The following is a 26,769-nucleotide window of genomic DNA, read 5'->3' as shown; positions in this document are numbered from 1 at the left end:
GTTGTTGTGTATACGGTTGTCAGAATTGACATTCCAATGGCAAACTCAAGTTCTACAGAATCCCGACAGGATCACAACTGTTTCAGAGCAACCGGTGACATCTGTGGCTATTGATCTTGTTGACTGAATTTAGGACACATAATTGCATAACAGCTAACATTATAACACAGAGCTCTGAACTGTGTTCGCTACAACCCCACAACAAAAAATAAGAGGCTACCTACTGCAGGTGCAATTCGCTGTGGGAACCTAGATTTTTTCAAAATTATAACCCAAGCCTCATTCATCGTGGTCTTGTGTCCTTGTCTTTGGCTCAGGAGGACTTCATGTTTCTTGACAGTGGGAACCGTATGTAAGGCAGAGGCTCAATATGTTTAGATAAAGGGTATTCAAGGCATGATCAAACTAACATTATTTAATGTATCCACACATTCATTTAGCCTTTTATTAGACCCTCCTTGTTTTCTTTACGTTCATCTGTTGATATACAGTGCGTTGACCGCTGAGAAAACCCTGTCTTTTTTGTTGGTGTCTGTTCCTGCCACAGTGTTAATGAAAGACAGAGCGAGACACAAGCTTAGCGTGTAACAAACCGTTGCCCAACCTCTCCACAGATGCCTCCTGACTGAGGGAATGTGAGAGCGCAGTCAGTCAGTCAGGCAGGCAGGCTGCATTGCGGCGACATGTCAGCCCATATCCTTCAGCACTCTGTAAGAAGGACTGTAAACATCAGCCCACTCCAAACATCTAACGGTGGCGGCTTGCTGGGGCCGCCTACACTCACAACAGAGACAGGACAAGGCACAGGCACAGGGGTTGTGGTACATGCATGAACTCTTCTGGGGCTTCCTTCTCTAGTGAGCAAGTTCCAATCCAAAGCAGTCATATTTCCTTAGGGCACACAGGGAGAGGTTCGCCTGTATGGTTCAGTTTATATAAAACATATCCCAGCAGCTGCTCTGCTGACTGACATATCCAACAGCACTACAGGAGACAAACTAACCGCTCTCCATGTGTTCAATGAGGATTAAGAATCAGACTCCAAAATTATTCATGCTCCTGAAAACCGTGCTTTAATAAGCTGTAATTTAATTTACAAGTCAGAAGTTTTAAATTTAGTTGTTTTTGTTATTGTGTTTTATTGCTTGACTGAGTGCGTATACATGTCTATGTTCTGGTATGCATGTGTGTGAGCTGTGGGGGTAGCGCCATATGAGCATGTACCCTTTTAATTAGATTTGTGGAGAATGTCGGTGGATTTACCTATGCTGTCAGCATGCACCCCAACCATTAGACCAAATGAGAAGGTTTTTCCTTTGCAGGGTTCTCCACATTACCCAGTAGCACTATATTTTAAATGTGAAACTCTGCTTGTGTGTCTCATGAAGTTTGTGGGGAAATGCAAATGTGAAAAGTCTTACTACACTGCTTAATTTCTTACTACAGCCTTTTTATTTGGGCTTCCATTATGTCAGCATGGAGCTCGTTCATGGCACATCTTGACTTGTTTACGTCAGCTTTTTTTGTCATGAATGTGGCTGAGGAAATGTGTTTAACAGCTTTTATATGGTTTTATTGTAGCTATTACAAATCACAGGAGGGTAATCTACAAATATTTGGCCTATACATGGTGAATGAAAAATTCACTAAACTGTGTGTCATGCCAACAATGTGGGGAAAACCTTTTTCTTAACAAAAACACAGAGTGTAATGGTAATCCTTGCATTCAGTGGCTATTAATGTGCATTCTTAACCCTTTGAAAAATGGATGGACATCCTGTGCTGCGTTTAGGTTCCTTTCACAAGCAATTTGACTCTTTGAAACCTGAGCAGGTTTAGAAAACATGGGCAAAAGAGGCAATGACTAACTTGGCAAGAAATGTCCCACAAATTTCAAGAAATTAGTAAAATGTGAAAATAAATGACCTAAAAATTAGATTTAAAGAAGATGGATTATTAGAAAATAATCAAAAAAAATAGAATATTATAAAATATTTTATATAGAAAAGAAAATACAATAAAATATAAAATACTTTTTTCACTTTTTTCAATGTGAGTACTTTTTAGGTCATCTTGTTTGTTTTTTTGATTTTGTTTTTTTTGTCACTTTTTTTTAAAACTTATTTTCAGGTATTTTTTGTAACTTTTTTGCTATTTTTTTGGCCATGTCTTGTTAAGTTGTTTGTTGCCATGTCCCCTGCTTTTGAAAGAAATCAAATCTATTTGCTCAGGTCTCAAAGGGTTAAAGTTAATTGATAACCTTGTTTTTCTTTTCAGTTTGTACCCTTTTTACCACGTTTTTGTGTCTCAGTGACCAGTAGTAAAAACTGGTCCAGTATTGAATGAGAGGGCTGCAGATGGTGACCACAAAGCAGGCTGCAATGTAACAACTTGAGGCATATGTGCACCACAAATTTACATCCTCTTAATGTACTTGCTTTTGCCACTGATATATATAGATTATTACTCTTGTTTCCGACAACATATGGAAAGGATCCCTACAGAGAGAGACCTTTCTCTTAAAAAATAAGATCCATTTTGTTCAACCAGAAACCTTCCCTAAATCACTACAATTCTACAATTCTACAATTTCATTTAGCAGACGCTTTTATCCAAAGCGACATACAGCATAGCAAGAATTTAGACTTAAGGAAAAAACCCTTAGTAAGTGCAAAAAGTGCTTCAGGTGTGATTGGTCACAGGTATTGCCGTCTAGTGGCAGAAGAAGTGCCGCACAAACCCCCCTTTTTTTTTTTTTTTTTTTTTTGAAACCAAAGTAATAACCAGTAGCGATCTCAGCATCTGAGATTCAACAATCTCAGTATCACTACTTATGATGACAGTCAACATACAACATCACACAACTTTGTCAGTGCTAGATAATCATTAGGTGCTGGGTTTTGGACCTTCTGACTTAATTTACCCCAAAGGGCAAAGCGGAGAAGAGTCAGGTCACTATTGCCAGACCTGCCAGACTTCATATAAGTAAACAGTTTTGTAATTGTTAAACACAATTCATTCAGACTTGACAGAAAACAAAATAAACTACTTTCAAAAACCATCTTGGTTTGTCTTTACACTGTTCCAACAATCACCGATCCTGTTTTAGTTATACTAAACTCTTAATTCAACTAATTATATGTGAAAATATGCTGGCTCTATGAATGCCAAAATAAGTGTTTATTTAAATGGAGTCTGGCAGAATTGGCCAATTGGGACTGTTTATGGTTTTAAAAAAGGATCTTACTCTTCAACAAAAACAGGTCTGTTATCAGACACTTATTATAATAACCTGAGCCTGTCAGTGGCAAAAAGTGCCATAAACTGACTGTGCACAAATGGCATGAGTGGTTATATTGCAGCCTGTTTTGCAGAAGTCTCACTCAATACTGGACTAATTTAAGAAATGTTGTTACCATTAGTCACTTTGACAAAAAAAAACAAAAAAAAAACACAACAAACAAACAAAAAAAAACGTTAATAGGGTTCATGTTGAGAAATACCAAAGTTGCCCTTCAAATGGACCTGTCTTTTGTTTATATCATCACTAACAGTTGTTATTATGTCTTATGGTATTTGGATGCTGTCAGATTTCTAATGCAGCATGTCAGCATTAGGGTTTATCAAACAAATGTAGGTTTATTAATAGGTTTATTAAAGCCTGTTAGGTAGACTTCCTTAAGTAAAGATTCTTTTCTCTTCTATTCTTGCAGCTATATGTCCCAGATGAGGACAAATCTATTTTTGGGCGCAGTGTGAACAAACAAGTCTTTGAGGGTTTGACGACAGGCCTGCTGCAGAACATCGCTACCATCCTGGGCTCCCTGTGGCCGCATATCTCCGAGTCTGGACAAGGCGAAAACACATGGATTTCCTCCCCAGATGCCAAGGTCAAGAGCTCTGCCACAGAATCCTTCAACACTCGCACACAAGACCTAATCAGGTATTTTCTTTCCAGCGCTCTGCATTGACTCTCACACTGCTTCTCCTCCTATATGGCACCTCTTTTTCTCATCTCACGACCTTTTTACCTCCTGTAGTACATCCCTCCTCCACTCCTCTTCACCAGTTTGAGAGTTGGTCAACCTCTGATTTCCTCAACAGCGTGCCTTCTATAAGGAATAAGCTGACAAAATGTCAGATCTCCTGGAAATGGTCCAACTGGTGTCTTGTTAGAATGGGAGTAGTGTGAGAATGAGGGTGTATTCTGGCACTTGTCCAGCTTGTACTTTTTCCACACATTCAGCGCCACATTTCAAGTAAAATCAGTTTCCAGGGGGCAGCCACAAAGTAGCATAAACACAGAGCACTTCCAAAGCTTTGAAAGGTCTCCTTGAACCTGGCGTCGGAGCTTGCCATGCGGGGCTGGGCTGTAGGAGTCGGAGCTGCTTTGGAGAAACGTGGGCTGTGAGGAAAGGCAGGCCAGGCTTGATGAAGACTTGTGGAAGGGTGCAGTCTTTCCACCATCCCTCCCACAAGCAATGATTCATCTGGACGGAGCAGCTGCAAAGGCCCACCACTCTCATCCACTGACCCAGTCGTAACCCTGGAGACAGGGGAGGGCCTGAGAAAAATGGTGTCGTCAGACTGGTAATCCCAAGTACGAGCACAAGATTTACCTCAACTGCCTCATATAATGTATATGCTCGTGAGGAAGGACAAAAGATCAAACATTTTTGGCTTTTGCAACACTCTCCCATCATGCAAACCCATATATCACAGAGAGGAGATCGCCATTTCCTTTCCTCTCATTACCAGTTTCTCTGTTTGGATTTTTAGTGCTTTTAGTCCCCTATCATTGTCAGAAATGTTGAGGCACCGAGTGGCAAGTTCGACCACCAAGCAGGCTGTCAAACAGAGAGCAGGCACTGAACAAAGCAGTCGGTGTGAGGAAAGATCCTTTCAGCTCGAGTAAAGTTGTGGAAGAGGATCAAGTCAAAACAATGGGACTCGGTTCAAGTGTCAGATGACCTGCAGTGGAGGTTGAGAATGGTCATAATCACCTGTTTTTAGAGCACCTCAATGAGTGACAAGTCTAACAATAAAGGTATGTGAAAGAAGCCAAGAATCAAGGCAGTGGTAAAATGAGGAACCATGGCAGTTACGCCTGTAAAAATAGCTGCTGCTGTTGGAGGATATGTTGTCCCAGAAGTAATTGTGATAAACAATATTACTGTCATGTAAAGGCCATTTTATGCCACTGTTATAATGAAAATACAATAGCAGAATAATGCAAGTACACCCTCTCAAAGAGCCATAAACTTTTAATTCAACAAGAAATTACAGTAAATCTGTCTTAGCATGTTTTTTTTCATTCATTTGGCTTACACCCCTTTTCCACCAAAATTAAAACATAAAGCTAGATAGACTGCTTTCCCCGTGGCCTTCAGACACATTGTTGCAGTGGACAAGTCTGCCTTTCTGTCAGATTTTGAGTGTGGGGACTGTTTTTTTGTTGTGTCAGTTTGACCCCATGAAGAGGCAGGAGAACAGGTAAACAGTAGACAGCAGCAGGAACAGAGGTCTTTCAAAACTATTCAGTGTTTTTTTCTCTTAATATATCTCTGACTTATTCAGTCTCTCTTTCAAACTCGGTGCAGACTAGCTTGGAATAATGTTTTAGTGTTGCTTAGGAGGAGACAGATAAATAGTAACTGCGCATTACTACATCTCGCTGGTTAAGGAGCTGAAATAATTTCATTCACCAGGGTGTTGTGTTGCCATCAATGCTGATCTAGCCGTTGTCATGTCTACTGCAGAGTCATTTGACCCAGGTGTGAATGCCGATCGTACGCATTCTCATTAAAAAGCCAGTTGTTAGTGGGAATGAGGCTTCAGTCCCCATGAAAAAGGCACTGTGTCAAAGTCTTAGCAGAAAGTCTGCTTTTTATTCTGGCATCATGCATGGTCAATTTTGGTGACATTCTAATGTAAACAAACATGCATGTAAAACTAAGTTACATGGACATGACCTTGATCATTTTTACTGAACTTAGATGATACAATATTTCCCACAGTGTATGTGTGGTGGATAGCTACCAATGTTCTTTTAAATGCCTGTGTGTCCCTTTGTATAAGTCTTCTCTAAAATTGGAGGTTTTTGTGGGTCCATGAATGCAGTGCAGTAGGCAGAGCACTCCATGACTTCTTTCTTTTTCCTCAGCAGCTGTTTGTCACTTGCAGGGTTGATCAATATTTTCAATTCGTCCATAGGTGATCAGAGGAGCTTTTTGAAAGAGAGAAAAGTCTTATACCCAGCAGTAAAGAGCAGTAAAGCTTTTGTAGTAAAGAGTCCAGCTCAAAAAATGTATTTGTGGCGGCAGATGATTTAGTTGTGGCGGCTCGCAACAAATGAGTGAATGTGTGGGAAACCCTGCAATAACATGAAATCGTGACAGGCCTCTTCAGAGTCACCTCATCAGCTAGTAGAAGAGCCTTGATTGGCAGCTGTACTGCTCAATAGATTTTCGTAAGCTGTTGGTGCCTGAGCTGAGCCCAAAGGTCCAAGCATACCGTAGCTATGAGAAGACGGCCCCAGGTCAGCACACTTTCAAGGGCCCAGAGCTGGGCTGGCACAGGGGCCACAACAGCCGTGTAATGACACTATTAGCTGTGATTTGTGGCTGAAAGAGTACAGAGAACATGATCATGAGACCTGTCATTGGCAAAGACAAATTGGAGATATCGTGGTAATAGCAGGGGGTGGAGGGCTTAGGTGAGGTATCAGCTTTCAGCTGCAGAGCTGTGGAAGTATGCACAGTAAAGGCCTTTGTCTGCCTATGTGAGATGAGCTTCTCACAAAAAAGTCTCCCGTAATATATTTATTTATTTATTTCTAATTATTTCTTTAATTAAATGAGCGCTGTTTTGAATACAGTACATTTCATCATCCATGTTACATTATCATTGTTTCCTCAAGAAATTACATTTCATTACATAATTATGTTTGAGTTACTTATTCATGTACAGTGGTCGTCACACGAGATATTGTATCCCCACTCACAAATTTATACATTCTTATTGTCCACTACAAACAGACACACCCCTGCCTGATCTCCACCCACAGACAAATACATACATATCCAAAAAGGCACACACAAACACAGACACATGATGAACAAGACAGGATAAATATGCTACACTGGGTTCCTTAGAGTTAATGGGTGCTGGGTGATTTGCAACTCAATCTTTAGAGCGTCATAGACTGACCTCCAGATCTTGTCAAATTGCGTCTCTGTGTTGCTTTCTTCTGACATTGTGCTTTAAATACGCAGGTGATATATCATTGATGTTTCCCAATTTTGAAGTGTGGGTGCTTGCTTATTTACCAGTTTTGCAATATGAGCTTCTTATAAACTAAAGAGGAAAAAAGAATTTGCCATCCTATAGTACATTTCACATTTAGGGAAAGTACCATTAACCACTGCATGTTATTTTTTTTCCTGTGTTTCTTCCAGCTATGTAGTCAACATGGGTTTGATTGACAAGCTGTACGGGTGCTTCTTGTCGATCCAAGGTCCTGTAGATGAGCACCCGAAGATGTCTGCTTTCCTCCAGCAAGCCTCTGCTCTCCTACACAGCATGTGCAAGCTGTGTTTTGTCGTAACCGGACGGTAAGCATGTCTCTTATGTTATTACACACTTTGAACATTTCTGTGATCTTCCCCCTGACAAGCACACACACCTTTCTCTGTACGTGTAATGACAGAGACTGAGTCACTGTCAGTTCTTTAATGTCACGAGGATCCATAAAGACGGGGCTCGCGCACACTCATACAAAGGCTGTGGTTCCTCTGCAATCAGCCGGCAGGTCGTTTCCTCCAGCCGGCTAGCTGGCTAAGCTGTCGTTACTGCAGATAGAGATAGGCATCTACTTGACCCAGTGCTCTGTCACTCACCATAAACCTTAGCCTGCAGCGTGGGGGGAGCCCACCCACGTGTGCAACAGTGACCTCCACTCAGAGAGGTTCAGTGGCGCCGCTGACAGAGGCGGCACACAGTCACACCAAGGGACATCATTACTGCGATTAAATGGAGCAGAAATGCTGACCATGGCCGCAGGGCCAGATATGCTTTGATGCCATACATTGCAATAAAAAAAATATGCATTTTAATCTAGTTGTTAGAGCTGGGCGATATGGCTGTAAAATAATATAACAGTATTTTAAGGCTATATTGCGATACACGATATATATTTTGAAATGTCCTCTAAACTGCTGTAAAATACTAAAATACAAAATTATTAAATAAACTACAGTTACAAATAAAGTACTGTAATAAAGTTACATAAACTACTGTTATAAAGTTTAATAAAATACTGTTATAATGCTAATATATACAGTTCAATAAAGCACTGTTATAGTAAAGTTAGATAAAGTATTGTTATAATTAGATAAATCAAAGGAGAACCCATGGTGCTTTTATTTTGAAGGACCCAGATCGTCTCCGGCCGTAAGTGTTGGTGTTTCTGCTGTGGACTAGAAGCTTCCGGTCAGCAGTTGGATGTTAGCGTTAGCAGAAAGTTAAATTGTAACTGTGGTATGAGGATTCATGCACTGCGAGCTGGAAACAAACTCCAGTTTATAGATTGCAAAGATTTTTAAGTTGCACTTGTTCTCCGTGGTCGCAAAATGGGACTAAATAGTCACGATAAGAGCTCTGCAGATAGAAAAACACAAAGCCTCACCTGCTCACACTACCTACCGCCACTACCACTCATTAAGTTAAGCTGTTATGGCAGCGCCATTAAACATGATGATTTGTTCTCTGTAAGCTGCAAACAAACTAGCAGCTCTCCAGTTCATACATTAATAGTATTTGCAAGTTGTATTGGATCTGTGTCTGACTTTTCATACCCAAACCATGCCAACAACAAAAGGAGTCCCTCTTTTGGGTACGAGCTCCTCCTCGTTTTCTGTAGGCCAGTCAGTGTCAGTGTCTCGTGCTTAACCTCCACATTCACTATTGCTTTCCAGCTCCTCCATGTTCATCTTTTTTGGTGGTGTGTATTATGTAGATGCCCCCTCGGCCACGCGGATGTATGCAAAGCGTTATCAGATGACTTAAACGAAATAGTATAGCAGTATAACATCATATGAAACAATAGATGTTTTATCTTATTACGTTTTATCTTCAGACAATATATTTGGTCATATCGCACAGCCCTACTTGGTATCAGTTTGTTTTCTTCCATAACAACTCCACCTCTTTACTCCACCATCTTGTCATAGCGTCTGAAGTGTCGCCCAGTGCGCTGCAGCACCTTGCCAGCTGCAAGGTGCTGCAGTGACAACAACCAGCTGCTTCACACCAGCCCACTAGCAGACAGTTACATCAAGACCGCATGTTTGTCACTGAATATCTGTGAGAAAACATGGCGTCAGACTCTGCAGGTTTAATGAGACCAGTGTTATGATCAGCGCTGCGGCCAGCGAGCTCAGTTCTGCCAAGATTCTCCGTGTGTCATATATAAGAATGCTCAGTGGGCCTGTAGAATATTTGGGCCATGCCAGTTGCTGTGTCAGGGGATTATAATGGCATTAGGAGGCTGTGTTCTTGCCTAGCAGCATATTTCATGCAGAGCCTGTTGGCTAACATCAAGTATCAGCATGCACTGTAGGTTCCATCCAGAGGTCACACACCCTCCATTCTACATGGCTGCAAATCATAGCCGGTGCTGCTGCGGTAGTCTTAAATTGTCTTGCCGTTGAGCTGAGGGGTTTTTGCCAGAGTCTTCTGCATTGCGACTGAAAAGAATTAATAACCTTTTCTTTAGCATTGCAAGGTTTTTTATTTCAAATAACGCTGTAATGTTTAGTTTGTAGTCCGGTTGACCCTGCAGACACTGATATGATTAAATAATACTTTTTAACCTATTTCATGTAATTTTAAAAATGTTGTAATTGTTTATTTTCTGAGATTGAATTCTCCACCTAAATGTCTTTGCTTTGGAGCTCTAACCGTGACAAATTTGCTTAAAAGAAAAAAAAAACTGGAACTTTACTAAAGCCTTTTCTCAGCTCTGTCAAGCTTCTGTCCAAAGTACCTCCTCTTTCCAAGCAGCGTTATCCCCAGCTTTGTTGTTGAATGTGATGTTCAATGAAAGGATGATGTTACCAATCCCTTTTAACCAGCAAGGTGGCATCTTGTTGGAACCAAACAAACATATCACCTTGAATCCTCTCAGGCGGGCCTTGATTAAATGTGCCAGAGCACTCAGCACCTTGTCAGGCAGCTCAAAACTATTCGCCAGCTTGAAGTCGCTGCCATGAGCTTCACGTCACGGCATTACTGTGTTTACTGTAGCTGGAGTGGGAGCGGAAGAGCTGAACTTAAATCTCAGAGGTTCCACTTTTGGGCTGCACCCAAACTGGCTAGCGGTGAATTTTACAAGTTAAGTCAAGAAAGTGGAACAGATTTTGAAGCTCCTTGCATGCAAAAACTGAAAAACTGTGATCCTATAAATATACAAAAGCACGTGAAGAGCAGTAGATGAACTAAAGGAGCAGCTGTGATCCAGTATGTGAATATGCAACACATTTTAAACTTGGTGCGCTTCCATCTGCAGCAGTCAGTTAAGTCAGGTATGCAGCAGCTCTAACAGGGTAGTATCTCTTATCTAAGCTCAATCTAAAATCCTTTTATTTCTAAGACTTTTATTTGCATCCTCAGTCTTGTGATATTGCAGTGAGAGAAAAGTCTGATGTTCATTTTTTCCAGCAACAACTTTATTTATTTTTCAAATATCTTTTAAAAACAAAGAAGCAACTGTGTTCTTCTTTAGAAGAGTTCCGAAAGCACAGAATTTGTTGTCCAACAATATAATGGGATCTTCCCCTGTCAGATGTTTGAGAGAGAACAAAAAAAATGCAATAATGAAAATAACAGCAGTACTAAATAATAGTTTCATTACACATTCTAACACATTCATATATATATATATATATACACCATTGGGTTATTTATAATGCACATTGAAAGTTAAACCTAACCATTCATTCTGCTGGGTATAAGACTTTATACATATATATATATATATATATATATATATATATATATATATATATATATATATATATAATTTATATAATAATAAATAAACAAACTTGATGAAGGCTGGCAGTGGTCGAAATAAGTTGGCTTTTTTAAAAATAATTTAGCCATATTTTATAAATTGTAATGTAATTCCTCCTCGTTTTTCACATTTTTGAAGTGCCTGGATTTCATACCTGTTTATCCTGCTGCTTCCCATTTTCCATGAGCACCCAACACAAGTTTCTGACCTATGTTTGATTAAAGTCTACAGATCAACCAGTCATCTCTCTCTTCTTCCAGGGTGCCCATATTGTTACATTCATGTCATACTTTCATTGTTTGTACTTTATATAAAACCCAAAATCAGTTCATGTGGAACAGAACATTACAGTTTAGTATTAAATGTTAACTTTTTGGACTGTTCTTTTGAAATTCTACACTATACTTCTTCAAAATGCTGTACCATAAGTTTTATCAACATCTGGAACGAATACTTTTTTAACCATTTTTACTACATGCTATTGTATGACTTTTTTTAAAATTGAATTGTTGACTTTTTGGACAGTTTCTTCCACATTCTATATTATAGTGTTCTTCAAAACGCTATACTATGACTTTTTTGGACATTTGGAACAATTTATTTTTCAACCATTTGGCCATAGTATGGTATTTTGGAAACATACTATAGTATGACTTTTTTTAACCATTTAAATGTTGACCATTTGGACTGTTCCTTTGCAATTCTACACTAAACACTTCTTCGAAGTGCTATACTATGACTTTCTTTGACATTTGAAACTATGAATTCTTAACCCTAACCCTAGCCCCACCTCCATACCCTTACCCCACTATAGTTAGCCATTTTTCAACCTTTTAAATGTTGATTTTTTAGATTGTTCTTTTGCAATTCTACCCCAAAAGCTTCTTCAAAGTACTATACTATGATTTTTTTTTTACATTTGAAACTATGAATTCCTAAGCCTAGCCCCGACCCTGACCCCAACCCTAACCCTAACCCTTACCCTGCTATAGTGCCTTAGGCACGTTGGGGTGCACACTGGACCTGACGAGCTAGAGGCTGTCCTTACACTTTTAATGTTCCCTTTGTGGACCCTTTTTTTCACATTGTATACTATAATGTTCTTCAAAATGCTATACTGTGACTTATTGTTGACATTTGGAACAATGAAGTTTTCAACCATTTTTTCCACATGCTATACTATGCCGTTTTTAAGAGGAGTTCAAAAAGTTCAGGCAACTGCAAAGGACCACTACGTTCAAATCTCACATGCATCATCACATTTGTCTTTTTGCATGACATCAGCAGAACTAGGGCACAAAAAAAGACTCCAGTGCTATCTGATGTGATGAACACAAAGATTTAGTTTTTGCACACTTTAGGTTTAGTTTTAGTTTTACTGACCATACACTTTGCCTCTCTTCCTCTCCAGTGCTCCCAGTATATTTGACAATAAACGCCAGGACCCGACTGGGTTGACAGCCCTGCTGCAGTCCACAGACCTGGTGGGAGTGGTGCACACTCTGTATTGCATCCTGCTGCACAGTTTCTCGCCGGAGTCTTCCTCCCAGAGTCAGGAGCCCTACGGCCCCGGGGTCATCCAGGTGGCTTTGCAAGGCATCCGCTTCCTCAACAGTTTTGCCCTGCTTGACCTTTCTGCCTTCCAGGTATTATCCAAAATATAATCTGTTTTCACTTTTCACACATGAGAAAAAAACTTCGGAGATCTTGCAGATTTTGCTTTTAAAGACAAAAGGTTTGAATTTTTTGTTTTTAGAGTTCTCTATTGTTTGTGTCAGCATGTTTTCTGGATTGTAGGTGCATTATTATTCATAGAATGACTTTCACATCACATGGTTTATAGGAGAAATAGCTGGTACGTCCACGTTAATGAATTGGCATGTGGTGTGTGCTTAAAAAGTGTTAAAAGGTCTTTAACACAAGTTCGCAAATATCAGGCCTGTAAGTCATTAAATAGTATTGAATTTGAATTTTTTAATTCTTAATTGCATTTAAACATTTTATTTAATTTCATTTATTAGTCTTTTAATTTTTCAAAATAAGTCAAACTCTTCTACATGAAAGTCCACATTTCTGATGTCACCAATCTTAAAACCTGCTACCAAACCTTATAGTGTCTTTTTACTTAATACTTGAACTTACCTGATGGCATAATATAGATTAAACTCACTCTATTAGCCATATTCCTACATTAAATCTACCTCTGCCCGGGACCACATATATACTGTTTACCTTTCAGGGTTCCCACGGTCATGGAATTCCATCATCTCATTTTCCATTGTTATTGTTTCCAGGAAAAGTCATGGAAGTCATTAAATCTGTGCAAGTTTTGGAGTCATGAAATTTTGTTGTGTGCGATGAAATTTAATAGCAAATAACCTTCTATGCAATCTAACATAACAGCAAACTTATTTTCTGTAGCTTTTGAGGTAACGTTGTTGTGAATGTACATTTATTTATATTTTTCCCAGCATTTCGTCTCCCCCCATGTCATCAGGTAGCTGGAACAATGTTTGAATAGAGTTTGAATCTGATGTTTTAATAATGTCAGGCAAATGGGACAAGAAAAATAATGTTGTGACAGTGGTATTAAACATGTTTCAATCCTCTTGCACCACTTCTACTTTTAAATTGTACCACATTTTTGAGATGGAGCCACTGATGTTGGCAGCCTAGGCATTTAATTGTCTCTCAGAGCACCAATATGCACTTTTGACAAATTAAACAATGCGCCAACTTAACTATCTGTGAAGTGCCAATAATAATAATAATAATAATATCTGGTGTATACTATATAGTTCTGTTCATGTAAGATGTTCTGAATGGTCATTGAAATTAAATTATGGGTCCTTTGAAAGTTGTAGAAACATTTTTTAAAAATTTGTCAGTTAAATTGTGTGGGAACCCTGGCTTTTATACTTACCTGCGATTCTTGAATTACAAAAGATAATTTGTCCAAAAATCAGACTTAAATTTAGTTGAAAATTACCTCGAAAATGTATAAAAAAGCATGAGATTAAGTGTTTGACACATGCAGACACCCTGTTGTAATGAATAAACAGATGAAAGAGCAATTTAAATGACTTGACCCTTATTAGAAACGGCAGACTATCATAAAAATGCTTACAAACAATTAAATTATGCTCCCTTTTAATAAGTCTGTATACATGATCGGATTGATGCCAGTTCCTTTGTTAAGAGCCATTAGAAGAGGAGTTACTCTCCTCAGGACAAAGCTGACCTGCGGACATAAACAGCAGAGCCCTCTGACCCCGGGTCAGTTGTTGGGGTTGAATGGAGCCCGGTGGGTCAGCAGTTAGGACGGAGCACGAGTGATTATCACTGTATGCAGGGCCGTACATTACCCACGCTGAGGAGGAGAGGCCGACAGCTTCACTGTGCTAAGTCACCACATAGACGGAAAGGCACGGGAGCAGGCACGAGAATGCTGTTAATTATTTTAATGTCTTGTGGTAATTACTTTGAAGCAGCTTCCTCTCATCGGCCCGCCACATTCAGCCAACTCAAAACAGCTGGAAATGAAAGCATTTCACCGCCGGAGTTTTATGAACATTTTAAATAACGTTCCTTTTTTTGGAGCGGGGGGTTGTAATCACCTTGTGTTTCACATTACCCGCAGCACCAGCTAATATGTGTTGTGGTGGATGGATGATCAGAATTTAGGTTGTTAATGCTCTCGGCTGCCGCATCAGCTCCCAGTAATGTGTTTAGAGAGGAATTTCAGAAGGCTGTAGTGGAATATAAATAACTGGGTTTTGCTGTGGTTGCATTTTGGCACAATATGTAACATCAAATCTGTAATCCTCAAAAATAAAAACCAGTAATGCAGTTTACCCTCCCTGGTTAGTGGTTTTCCTGTTTTCCTTTTTAAACTGCGAGTTCATTTTTTGTATTTATTTTTCGTTAAATAACATTTTGCTTTTGTTGCATTTGCTTACATGATTAAGTGAGTTTAATATGTAATAATGAGGCTTGAAAACAGCCTTTAGCTTCTCAGGTATTGCCTTTATGGACGTTACAATGCTACCCAAACTTCCAGCGAACTAGCGATGATCTTATGGTGCTCTATCACACTGACATGTTTAATAAATACTGTCTGTGAGCTGCTCCTAGCATCTCATCTCCGAGCGGGATTGGGGTATTTTATGTTGGGACCCCGCTTGAGTTGTTTATACTCTTACACCATGTATGTTCCCACCAGCAAAACATATAGTCCTTCATTGCTTTGTATTGTTATTGAATTGAGCTCTCTGTAATCGCATTTGTGAACAATTTATGCTTAATTTACTGCTAAACACACTAACATGTTATGTCTGTGATCTGTTAGTCGGTTTTAGGAGCTGAGGGCCTGTCTCTGGCTTTCCGACACATCGTCAGCTCGCTGCTCTGGTACTGCACCCAGCACTCGTCTGAAGAGCTGCTGCACGAAGTCATCATCTGTGTGGGATACTTTACCATCAACCACCCGGACAACCAGGTAAACCAGCCTCAACCTGCACTTACTGTACAGAAATAAATTCACATTTTCTTAATTAACAAAACCAAACCACTCTCAACATTAAAATATATTATTTGTTAAAGTTGTTTTTAGTATTTAAAAAAAATCTAAAAGTTTTGTTGATTTAGTTGGTATATGAAATAGAAAATGTTATGGGAAATTTCCAATCTAATAACCAAAAGTGGTGATTTGTATTTGTTTTTATTTATCAGACCAGAAGTTCAAATAAATGAAAAAATAAAATATACAAAAACAAAACAAACAAAACAAATAATGATTAGTTTTTCCCATATCCCAAGATGACGTTCTTTAATGTCTTGTTTTGTCCAGAACTCAAAAATATTCAGTTTACTGTTGTAGATTATCAAAGAAACCAGATAATATTAACATTTAAGAAGCTTGAATCAGATAGTTTTGACTTTTTTTTCCTAAAAAAATTCTCAAGCTGATTAATTAATCATTAAATTAGTTGCTGATGAATTTAATAGTTGACAACTAATCAATTAGTCGTTGCAGCTCCATGACCAAGAGTCTAAAACCTGAAGATATTTATACATCATATATTAATAAAAATGAGCATCAAATCCTCATAATTGTAGAACGTAGAATCAAATACTTGGATATAAGAGTAGCTGCCTGTTAATTTTCTGTCCATCAAGTAATTAAATAATAATACATTAATCTATTTAACACATCTATCAGCCTGCTAACGGTTTATTTCTTTCAGTTACATTTAATGCTTTCAGTGGTGAAACTTTTGCTGTTAAAGGAGCCCGGTAATATCATCTTACTATTGTTCTATTCATGTATTATTTGTCATAAAAAAGTAGGTGTAGTTTTGTAATCGTAACAAAAAGCACCTGTTCAAAGATTCATTACTTGGCACCTTGCTGCTTTTTGGTCTGTGTCGTCTATTGTGCCACAGAGTGACCCATTGTTCCTCCTGGTAAAGCAGAGCGGCGTGCTGGCCCCGGTGTTACAACTACTTAGGGGGCTCTGTGGAAGTGAGCAGGATGTGATGGAGCAGACCTGGCTGCTGTGTAATTGGCTGTCATGCATGGCCTGTCTACCGGGCCCCTGATTAGCCATGCTACAGTTGGCTGGGCTTTGATTATGTTAAGCCTGACCCACACAGGCAGCAGCCACCGCTTCAGTCTCAAACCTCTGATATGTCATTTATGTCCGCACGCTCGCAGTCGACCCCCATCACCACAATTTATAGGCTTATTACTTATTCTCATTTAGAAGATTTTTACTTCTAATTAACGGATTTTCCTCCAGTCTATGGCACTTTTCCTTTGTTCTCAGTTTCTATGCAATTTAATTATTCCGATGGACAGAATTAGCATCTGTTGGTGTAGATCCAATTTACATATTAGATTGAATAATTGAATGAGGACTGATGATTAAATTAAGCGGGTGACAGATGATTAGTCTTTGCACAACCGCAGCAACGCTAACAGAGCAGTCATGCTTGACTGTATCTGGGAGGGGGAAAAAAAATACATTGCTAATTTGATGCAAAATTCATTCCTCCACAACCAGAGCACTGCCAATACAAAAACAACAAAAAAAACCTCTCACATTGCCTACAGCTTAAGGATTTAGTTTTTAAAATTCAAGTATATATTGTTGGGAAACAAGATCCCGCACAACCTCCACACACAGTTGATCTTTGCCAGTGGTCCAGTTCCTGGAATGCGTCCATTCAGTTCCGCACCAAGATGGATGGCGTTAAGGAGAATATTTAGAGCAGCCTGAGCTTTTCTCAAGCTAATGTAAGCATTGGCAGGACACAAAAGCAGCCCGACCCGAGGCCTGTGCGGTCGCGGAGACTGCTGATTCACTGTCGATGCACTAGCTTTTGTTTATATATATATATATATATATATATATATATATATATGTGTGTGTGTGTGTGTGTGTGTGTGTGTGTGTGTGTGTGTGTGTGTGTGTGTGTGTGTGCTCTAGAAATAAGGCTGCTCATAAAAAGCAGAACTTTGAAGCAGCACTATACGTAGTGATGTATTCCCTCTGCTCTGCGGGGCATGAATAATTCACCTTGTCACACAAAAAGCCATTGGGAGAGTGACATATGTAGGCTTGTGTGTTTTTCGAGTGTGTCTCTGCTCGTGGGGGCCACTGAGCCGTGTAGCCATATGTTTCATTGTCTGCTGGGAGCGTCCGTAAAGACCTTTTGACAAAAAAAGCCGAGCAAATGACACCTATTTTGCAACTGACATGTAACTGTACCTCCTTTTTCCCTGAAGAGACATGCGCCGGTAATCTCCCTGTCTTTGGATACAGTGATTCATTTGTGAATCATGTGTTGGGATGTTGAATCTTTGAGCTGACGAGACTTTAATTGTAAACTGTTGACACGTTAACCCACGTGACTCCTGCTTGCTATTTTAGAAAGGAAAGCAATTTGAGAGTGTGGAAGTCTTAAGAAAACTTTTGAGTGTGTGGAAAATGGCCACACACACGCAGGCAGAGTGAGCTACAAGCACAAAAAGGCACACAAGGCAGGTTTTCATTACTGTCAAACTGTGCAAATTGAAATTGCGAATATAGAATATGTCTAATGGAAACAGGTTAATTTTGAAAAACTCCCATTTATCACAAAAAAAGTTTTTAATTTTTGCATGAGGTGGTATTTCAGGCGATATTTTGCAAAACTGCAATGGAAACATTTTTTTGGCTTTTCTAGGTCACTTGATGCTATAGCTAGTTGCTTGTCAGTATGAACTGGCTCCCTCCGGCATGATGCAGCAGGAGCTACAAGATGTGTTATTGCAACACATAACTCTTCAAAAGTTGAGCGGATCATCTGAAAGCACTGTTCCCACGGATCCTTAAAAAGTCTTGAAGGGCACTGAATTCATTAAACTAAAAATAAGGCCTTAATTTGCATAAAAATGTCTTAAATCAATCTTTCAAAAGCTTAGATATTGGAGGTAGGATTGACCTTTTTGTCTGACAATGCATTGCAAAAGCTCAAAATACGTAGGGGGTAAGAGTCATTTTTTTAAAAAAAATATGGAAAAAATAAAAGAAAATTCCCCTTTAACCTCAAGTAATTGATGTCGATACATGTTTGGGTTTTTTTGCTTCAATATTGGCTACTGAAAAATTGGTATTAAATTTCAATTCATGTGGCATTAAAAGAGTCTTTAAAAGTCTTAAATCCCACTTGCCTGAAGTTGTGAACCCTGTCCGGAAGTTTTGAATCCACATTTCCTCTATGCAATTGTGGACTATCAGCTCCCAGAAATCCCTCATACGTGGCCGTTCCCATGTATAAGGGGCTTGTCTTTCCATTATCACTCCATAACACGCTTACGTGGCCTTGGATTGGAAATAATGATGGCTAGTATGGTGGCTGCAATAGAAATAAAGCTGCCAATGTTATGAACATCCATCACCATGCTTCTTGGAATGTTATCCTGAGAGGAGAAGTTGCAGAACATCACTCAATGTAAACACTGTCATCTCGCAATTGTATTTATCGACATTTTGAAAATATCGCTTAAGTTTTTTTCACAAATCTGTAATGGAAGCCTGCCTATAGACGCATGTATAATTTCAGGTAGCTAATTTCAAAAGTGTAATGTTTTACCTTCACTGCCTCCCGAGATTACCTGGCTCCTCTGGGCTTAAATTATGTTAACTGTTTTCTTCATAAAAGCATCACAAGCTTTGGATTACCTCTGTAGTGCATATCCCACACACATCTCCAGAGCTCAGCCTTATCTGCGGGTCATCCCCCTTCTTCCCATTCTCTACGAGGGCGTTTCCTCTGCCCCGCAGACCCAAGCCGAGCTTTAGGCCTGTAATTCCTGTTAACCTGATGTTGAAACGCTCCCTTCAGCAGTCCATTACAGCCAAGACAGCCAAGCCCTCACTGCCTGCAGGGTAAGTGCAGCTCGTGCAGACCATAGGGAGCCAGCAGCGGGGGAATGCACACTTTGTATCACCCAGCAGAGTAAACAGAGGCAGAGTATCACAGACAGACACGTTCTCAAGCGACTGGCAGGAGAGGGCCTGATTGTTACCTCGGTAGATGATTTACACTCCGCTTCAAGGGTGAGCGCAGGTCCAACTGACTTTAAGTGAAGCTGAGGACATTTTTATCCCTGCAAACCTTTCAGCGAGGAGTTTCCATTTGTCTGTAGCACGGTCGTTAGGTTAGTTTCAGAGCAGAATTATCAGCAGGGGAGATCTGCGATGGAATGACAGCGTCAGCTCATAGAGATAAATAAAGAGTTAGTAAGCTTCATTGTGTAAACAGGGAGTTTTTACAGGATTTTAAAACAACTGACAATTGCCTCAGAAGTCAAGTTGGAGGGTCTATGTCAATGTCTGCGTCGTCGTCCAGAGGTGATTTATGCAGGGCATCTCAATCAGCCATTGTAAATGTAAAGAAGCAATTTAACTGACTTTGTTTTGTTGTTTGCGCTGTGCTGCTTGTCTTATCAGTGAGGCAGTTCCAGTCTGATGGATCTGGTTTGTCTTGTGGATTCGAGTGTCAGATATATGGCCCTGCCCTGACGCTGGTTCCTCCTGAGGTGTTTGGGCTGTCTAGGTGCTACCATGAATGGAGATTCCTCTCAAGATTGTCACGTGTCTTCTGTGTCTCATTAAAAATCACTCATTATATTTTTGCATTAAGAAATTAATAACATATCTTTGCTTCTGTGCTGCAGCCTCATGCACACAGGCTGATGATGCTATTTGAGATTTACACTTTATTACACGGCTGGATGATGACTGCCTCCTCTTTTTCGTCTCCGTTCTTGTCATTGAAGTTTTAGTCTATATGAAGGAAGAAAAACAGACACTTCAGTATAAACAATGTAACCATCTACGTCTGACCTGGCTCCAAACAGTAAAAGTCGGTGTGATTCTGGTAAGGATTTTTCATGCCACTCAGTTTTCCAATAATAACCTCTTTCCAGAAAGGAAAATCAAATTCTCACAATGAACGTAAGAAGGTTCCTTCCTCTATATTACATTTCCAACATAAGTTGTTTTATATCAAACCCATTTTGTCAAGTCTAAATGGTGTATAGTAATACCTATGAATTAGGGGTCAACCGATACTGGCTTTTCAGGGCCGATATCGATATGGATTATTATTACTTAATGAGACCAGTAACCGATATTTGGAACCAATATGCATTTACAGTAAAAAAAAATATTTCTGTCAAAATTTAGAATTTGGAATATAACAAACTTTTTTTTAAATGTCTTCAACAAATGTTTAATCGAAACTGAAACTTTTAACATATACAGCAAGTTCCCTGCAACTTTTTTAAGTTAAGTTAAATTTTAAATTAAAAAAATCAATGAATGAAGATAGCTCCTTGAGGTTTTACAAAGTAAAATTTCCTCCCATGTTGACACTTTCTTTGCATGAATAGCAGACTGCCTTCCCTAATGTTGGTTGAGTGTAATGCACAAAGTTCTTCATTTATCAGTTTTTTTATCTGCCATCATTAAAATACAATGCCAATACAGATAGTCAGCAAAATGCCAAATTTTGGGCCCAACAAACAGCTAGACCAATAATCTGTTGACTATATTATAAATAATTTACCCTGGACATCCCTAATAAACTGTCCTGTATCACTGTGTCTTTCCATGCATGAACCTTGATGTTACAATTTAGATCTTTTTGCCAGATTGTGTCTTTTCATACTTCCTTTCTGTTCCTAAATCTGCTTTAACTTTGGTTTCCGCTCTGATGCCGTTTTTTCCCAGGATTTTGTTTGCGTTTCGGAACATTAACTTTACACACTCTTTGTTGTCATTGAGGACAGTGAGGAAGTTATGTAACGGAGGCGTCATAAAACTGGGCGCTGTTTGAAAATGCCAGGTCCCTGAACTTAAGAAAGAACAGAACAGCCAAGACACTTGAGTTTTTACTGGGTCTGCGTTGTGCTCGTGGCCAGATGCATGTCCTCAGATGCTTGTTGTTAGTTTTATGATGTCAGGCTTTGAGCAGCAGATACTTCAGCTGAGGAGCCGGGAGAGGTAACGCTGCGGCATAATCTCTGGTTGGAAACTGTTCCAGGCTCTGGTGTTGCTCTTCACCTGGTGGAGGCGTGGAAATTTGGCAGGGGACCTGGGTGTCTTTGTAACCTCCATAGTCTTGCTGCCACCAGGTTTTTGTTTTATGTCTCTCTGTGTCAGGCACTTGAGGGTAGACAATTTGTTTAGGCAGCTGAAGATGGAGCTGTGCGTAGTGGAGGATTATGAGATCGCTGGGTGATTTGTGGGTTGGATCTTCTCAGAGCCCCGGCTCCAACATCCAGCACTTGGTATGGTGTTAAATTATGATACCTGAACCATAAATATTCTGGATTAAAACCCAAGAATGAATCTTTAGCTTTTGCAGAATCATGGTTTTCTAATGAATTCAGCTGCATGAATTTATGACCCCCCTCCAATGCCAGTTTGTCTTTGGGCAGTGTTGCAACAGACAAGATAAATATGATGATGTCGGATTTAGTGGAGAGGAGCATGAAAATGCTAAAACTATGCACTGAAAATAAGCAGCTCTACTTTTGAAAACATCCAGAGCTTGCCTCTTTTTTTTTTCCTTCCATCAGTGGACGAATTTGTCCGAGTCCCACATTCCTTTGTGAAAAACACTTATTGAGTCAGAGAAACTGTGGGGATTTTGTTCTTTCACTGTTAGACACACATATTCACAGCAAGGTCTACATCTTTGTAATGAATTCAATTCAAAAATTGAATATAATAAGTATGTTTTTTAAGTGTTTAACTGAAAATAATAACCGTCATGTTTTTGTTATTTATTTATTTATTTTTTTAAGATTCTTTTTGGGCTTTTTTGCCTTTATTATGACAGGACAGTCATATCACAGAAGGGAGAGAGAGGGGGTTACATGCAGCAAAGGGCAAAGGTTGGACTTGAGCCTGCTGCAGCAAGGACATACTGTAGCCCTTATACATGTGGCTAAAGCTCTGCCAGGTGAGCTACGGGGCACCCCCACCACCGTGTTTCTACAGTAGCCCAGAACAGACAAACCAGACACTGACCATATGTTTTTTTGCATTGGCCACTGTAGTTATCAGCCTCTTCACGAAGAGCAGCGTCAGGAAAACATTTTATTTTATTTTATTTTATTTCATTTTGTTTTGTTTTGTTTTGTTTTATTTTGTGGGTTTTATTTTATTTTTTATTTTTTTTTTACCTAAATCTGCCTCATTCAATGTTTTTACAGGTTTCAAACAGTGTTTGTTTTCGAGAGAAAGAGACCTCTGCCGATAATTCCTCTCCCAGTATGATGAAGACACAGAAATGAACAATGAACGCAGCAGACAGGAGAAGTTCCAGCTTGTTGCAATCTTTAGTCCTCACTGTTGGATGCCACCATATCTAAAACACTGCTCCTTTAATTCAGTACAGTAAAGAAAGTTTGTGGGTTTTTTTTTTTTTGAGCTTCAAAAATCAACTCTTACATTTCAAGTTGACAAATTCAGTGCCCTTCACATTTTCAAGTATTTGCAATGCATTAAAGTTCAGATTGTTTGACCCGCGCATATGGATCCTTTAAACAGAGGGCGATAGGAAGTGGCGCTGTTTTGTGTCCCTTTGAACGTCGCTGTAGACGGCGGCTCTGAGAAGCTTCACCTTGAACTGATAAAAGCGATGAATTATCGCTTTGTTTATCCTGCTGCTCAAACTTGGAGTGCACTATCAAAGGAAAAGCCGGTGGAAGAGTATTAGAGAGTGTATTTTTAAAATCTTGTAAATCTGGTGAATTTATGTCACAGTGACTTGGGGACCTCACCTTGCCCTTCTGGTTTCCATTGGCATTGAGCTCTCCACTCCTGTAGTCTGTACCTCTAAAGTAGTGCAGTGATTTTTTTTTGGTTTTTCTTCATTCCCAGGCTCAGGGGAGATGACCAGAGCATTAGGCCGGGACCCCTTCTCTTGCAGCCGTCCCCTTTCTAATCATATGAAGCTGGGAGTGATTAGCTTTTAATACCGGTGGCCCCGGATGTGATGGTGTGTGATTGACGGGCTGTGATGGAGAGCAGGATGTCAGCAGAGTGAAAATACCATTAATGTTATTGCTCATTTCTTAAAGTGGGGGTGGCCACACTGTTGGCGGAGGTTTGCTCACCCTGCCCCCCCCTCGCTGCACTGTGGATGCCCTCTCAACCTGAGCTGCACTCCTGTGGGGCGGTAACAAGCTTTTGCACAGACTGTCTTCCAGTGTTGCTTGACACAAAACTTGAAAGTGAAGTTTTGATAATGACATCAGTTCACGTTTCCCTCTTGTGTTACAGCAGCTCTGCTACAAAGGAAGAACAACAAAACATCCCATCATTGTGTTTTACAGCCCATAATTGCGTGGTGGGAGGCTGTGCCCCCCAGGTCTCCTCCTAATGGCTGTTTGTGTGTTGTTTTAGTGGCAGATTTACATGTGGGAGGGATACAGGGCGGTGATTTACAAGCAGCAGTGCTGCTGACTGGCTCTGTGACTGACTGGCCCTGCTCCCTGTGTGTTCCAGGTGATTGTGCAGTCTGGCCGCCAGCCCAGCGTGCTGCAGAAACTGTGTCAGCTGCCCTTCCAGTACTTCAGCCACCCGCGCCTCATCCGAGTGCTCTTCCCCTCCCTCATCTCGGCCTGCTACAACAACTCCCAAAATAAGGTCATTCTGCAGCAGGAGATGAGCTGTGTGCTGCTGGCTACGTTCATCCAGGTAAACACGGGAACATGATCGCAGTACATGCACAAGCACAAAGCGATTATTATTTTACACACAGATATATGTGTATGACAATGACAAGCCAAGAAAAAAAAGTTCAGGATTGTTGCATCAAAAAAACAGGTTATCAAAAGAATAAAATATGAAATATTTAATCATTGCTAATCAAAAACACCCTCTTTGTCTTGACAGTTTCATGCATCTAAATGTTGTGTAAGATGTGGATGTTTTTGCCTGCCTGGATGTACAACTGACTCTGAGAAAGTTCTCTATTGACTCATAGATAGTTCTCTTTTAATTCAAATTTTAGTGCTTGTGAATTCTATTTTGTCTCCCTTTGTGTCTCTGTCTGCACCTCTGTTTTCATTGCTGTCTTAAAAAAGGGATTCGTAATCTCAGTGGGACCAACCTGATTAAATAAAGGTTAAATTAAATAATAAAATAAAGAAAACACCCATACATAAATAATGATTTTATATTTCTTTCACATCTTTCTTGTTTGCTCCGGCTGATTAACGTCGCTCATGTGGGCCCTGGTGAATCTGTAACAGACCATCTTTTTTACAAAGATAAATGGCTTCCTTCTCAGTGGATTTACCTGCCACTGGTGCAACTCCCAGTAAACAGCTTGTCTCCTTCATCTTCATCTTCCCCTGACAGCCCGCCCCTCACCACTCTGCAAGCACCACTGTTTAGACACAGATTAACTTCCATTCAATGGGAGACAAGCTATTGTCGTTTCTTTCAAACAAAGCAATAATGCATGGTGTCTTGCCCTGCTGCCCTCGTATTTGAGTTAACCTCAGGAAACATTCCTCACAGAGGAGGATTCTTTATCACCCATTACACTAGAAACATTCAGCTTATTTACTAAGTTATAATGATAGTTGCACCCTTATATTTTGCTTGAACATTTTTCTTTTTGGCTCAAAGGTTTAACTAATCTTAGATGAGAAAGTACTTGTTGCGTGTACTTGTGCACACAGCAAGTACTTGCAGTATACTGTTGAAGTAATGCTCCTCATTAATTCCTGCAGGACTGTGCTGCAAATGAAAAAGATTCCGACAACAAAACAAAGCACACAGGTAAGTTTTTCCAATAATTGTATCAAATGCATATCAAAATATTAGGTTTCATTTTTGTTTTATTTTTAAGTTATTTTAATTATGTAAAAAAAACTGGTTGACTCGTGTAAAAACAGCTATTTTTGACAGGTAGGTTCCCTCATAGCTTCCAATATAATTAATGCACAGGCGTATTGAGACAAAGTATTTTCTCTACACAAATTTTGCACTTGTGTGAGTGAAATTTGCCAAATTTGGATTTCTTTTTGAACCGTGGTATAATGTATTTTTTCTTTTCTGGGTGTGCAAAGTTTCCCAGCCGCTGGATTACTGCGAGTTGTCGAACCGCTTTCCAAGAGATCAGTGGGACTCAGCACTGCAGTTTTTTCTCAAGAAACAGGAGGAGTGATGGAGTTGCACACTGTCTTCAAAACAGATAAGCACGCTATAAACACTTCAGAAGAAATGTGACACGAGGAGCTTTTTGGGGATTTTTGTTTTTCTTTTTACTGACTTGAAGTCTGCACACGAGTTGATATGTTCTCCATACTGTCAAATGTAAAGACTGTTAAGCCTTATCCTGTGGTATGTTGGTGCAACAGTTTTGATTTCTTTGAAATCAGACTGATGTTTATGAGGAATTTGCACAAAATGTTTTGTTTGTATGTTGCAGTTTGAGCACATGCACAGCTATTCCATTTCATCTCTAAACAAGTCATTTGTTTTTCTCTTTGTTCCTGTTGTAGAGAGAAAATGGATCCGCTTTCAAAGCGGTGATGATCTAAACCTGAAACATTTACTTATACTGTAATTTATAATATGCCAAGTGTTTCCATCAAAACTGTATGTGTTAATTTATTGTATTTTCTCATTTTTGAATGTGAATATTCAGAATGTTTTCTCTAGTCTACATAACGCCAGTTCAATGACCTGCCTTGAGCGCAAACTTGTGTTGAGAGTTATATTTTTCATGTTCCCATGTTTTTCCTTTCTTTTTCTCTGTTAGACACTTACAAATTAATATAATTTATTGACTTATTTACGTTCATCATGTGAAATAAAGTTCCTATGGCAATGAAGATTTCCTTATGATTTCCCTATGATTTCATGTACAAATGCAATTTGTGGAAAATTCCAAAATTTCAAATTCCAATATTGAATCTCAAAGAAACGTATTTCTATATGTGTGTGTGTGTGTGTGTGTGTGTGTGTGTGTGTGTGTGTGTGTGTGTGTGTGCTTGTCCAAGCAGAATTTAGAAAGAAGTTAAAGACATTTTTAGTAAAAGAAAAAAATCACAGTTACAAAACTGCTGTTTGCATTTTACACTCTATGAAACTGTTGAAGCATTCATCAGGTTTTGGT

At 39.5% G+C, this 26,769-nt stretch overlaps 1 protein-coding gene across 3 annotated transcripts in view; it reads left to right on the top strand.

The window, feature by feature from the left end:
* scaper (S-phase cyclin A-associated protein in the ER) overlaps positions 1 to 26,485 on the top strand; it is a 90,176-nt gene extending 63,691 nt beyond the window's left edge. For all 3 annotated transcript variants that reach the window (XM_088080584.1, XM_042495952.2, XM_042495953.2), the window contains 7 exons: positions 3,714 to 3,943; positions 7,458 to 7,613; positions 12,486 to 12,720; positions 15,423 to 15,572; positions 24,144 to 24,335; positions 25,379 to 25,427; positions 25,718 to 26,485. In XM_088080584.1, the coding sequence (XP_087936710.1) occupies positions 3,714 to 3,943; positions 7,458 to 7,613; positions 12,486 to 12,720; positions 15,423 to 15,572; positions 24,144 to 24,335; positions 25,379 to 25,427; positions 25,718 to 25,815 (1,110 nt within the window). In that variant the 3' untranslated portion in view covers positions 25,816 to 26,485. The remainder of the gene's footprint in view (positions 1 to 3,713; positions 3,944 to 7,457; positions 7,614 to 12,485; positions 12,721 to 15,422; positions 15,573 to 24,143; positions 24,336 to 25,378; positions 25,428 to 25,717) is intronic.
* The last annotated feature ends 284 nt before the right edge of the window (positions 26,486 to 26,769 follow it).

Source organism: Plectropomus leopardus, chromosome 7 (genome assembly GCF_026936395.1).
Source record: "Plectropomus leopardus strain MGB_pleo_1.0 chromosome 7, ASM2693639v1, whole genome shotgun sequence".
In the NCBI taxonomy this organism is placed as follows: Eukaryota; Metazoa; Chordata; class Actinopteri; order Perciformes; family Serranidae; genus Plectropomus; species Plectropomus leopardus.
This window is presented reverse-complemented; position numbering and strand designations above follow the sequence as displayed.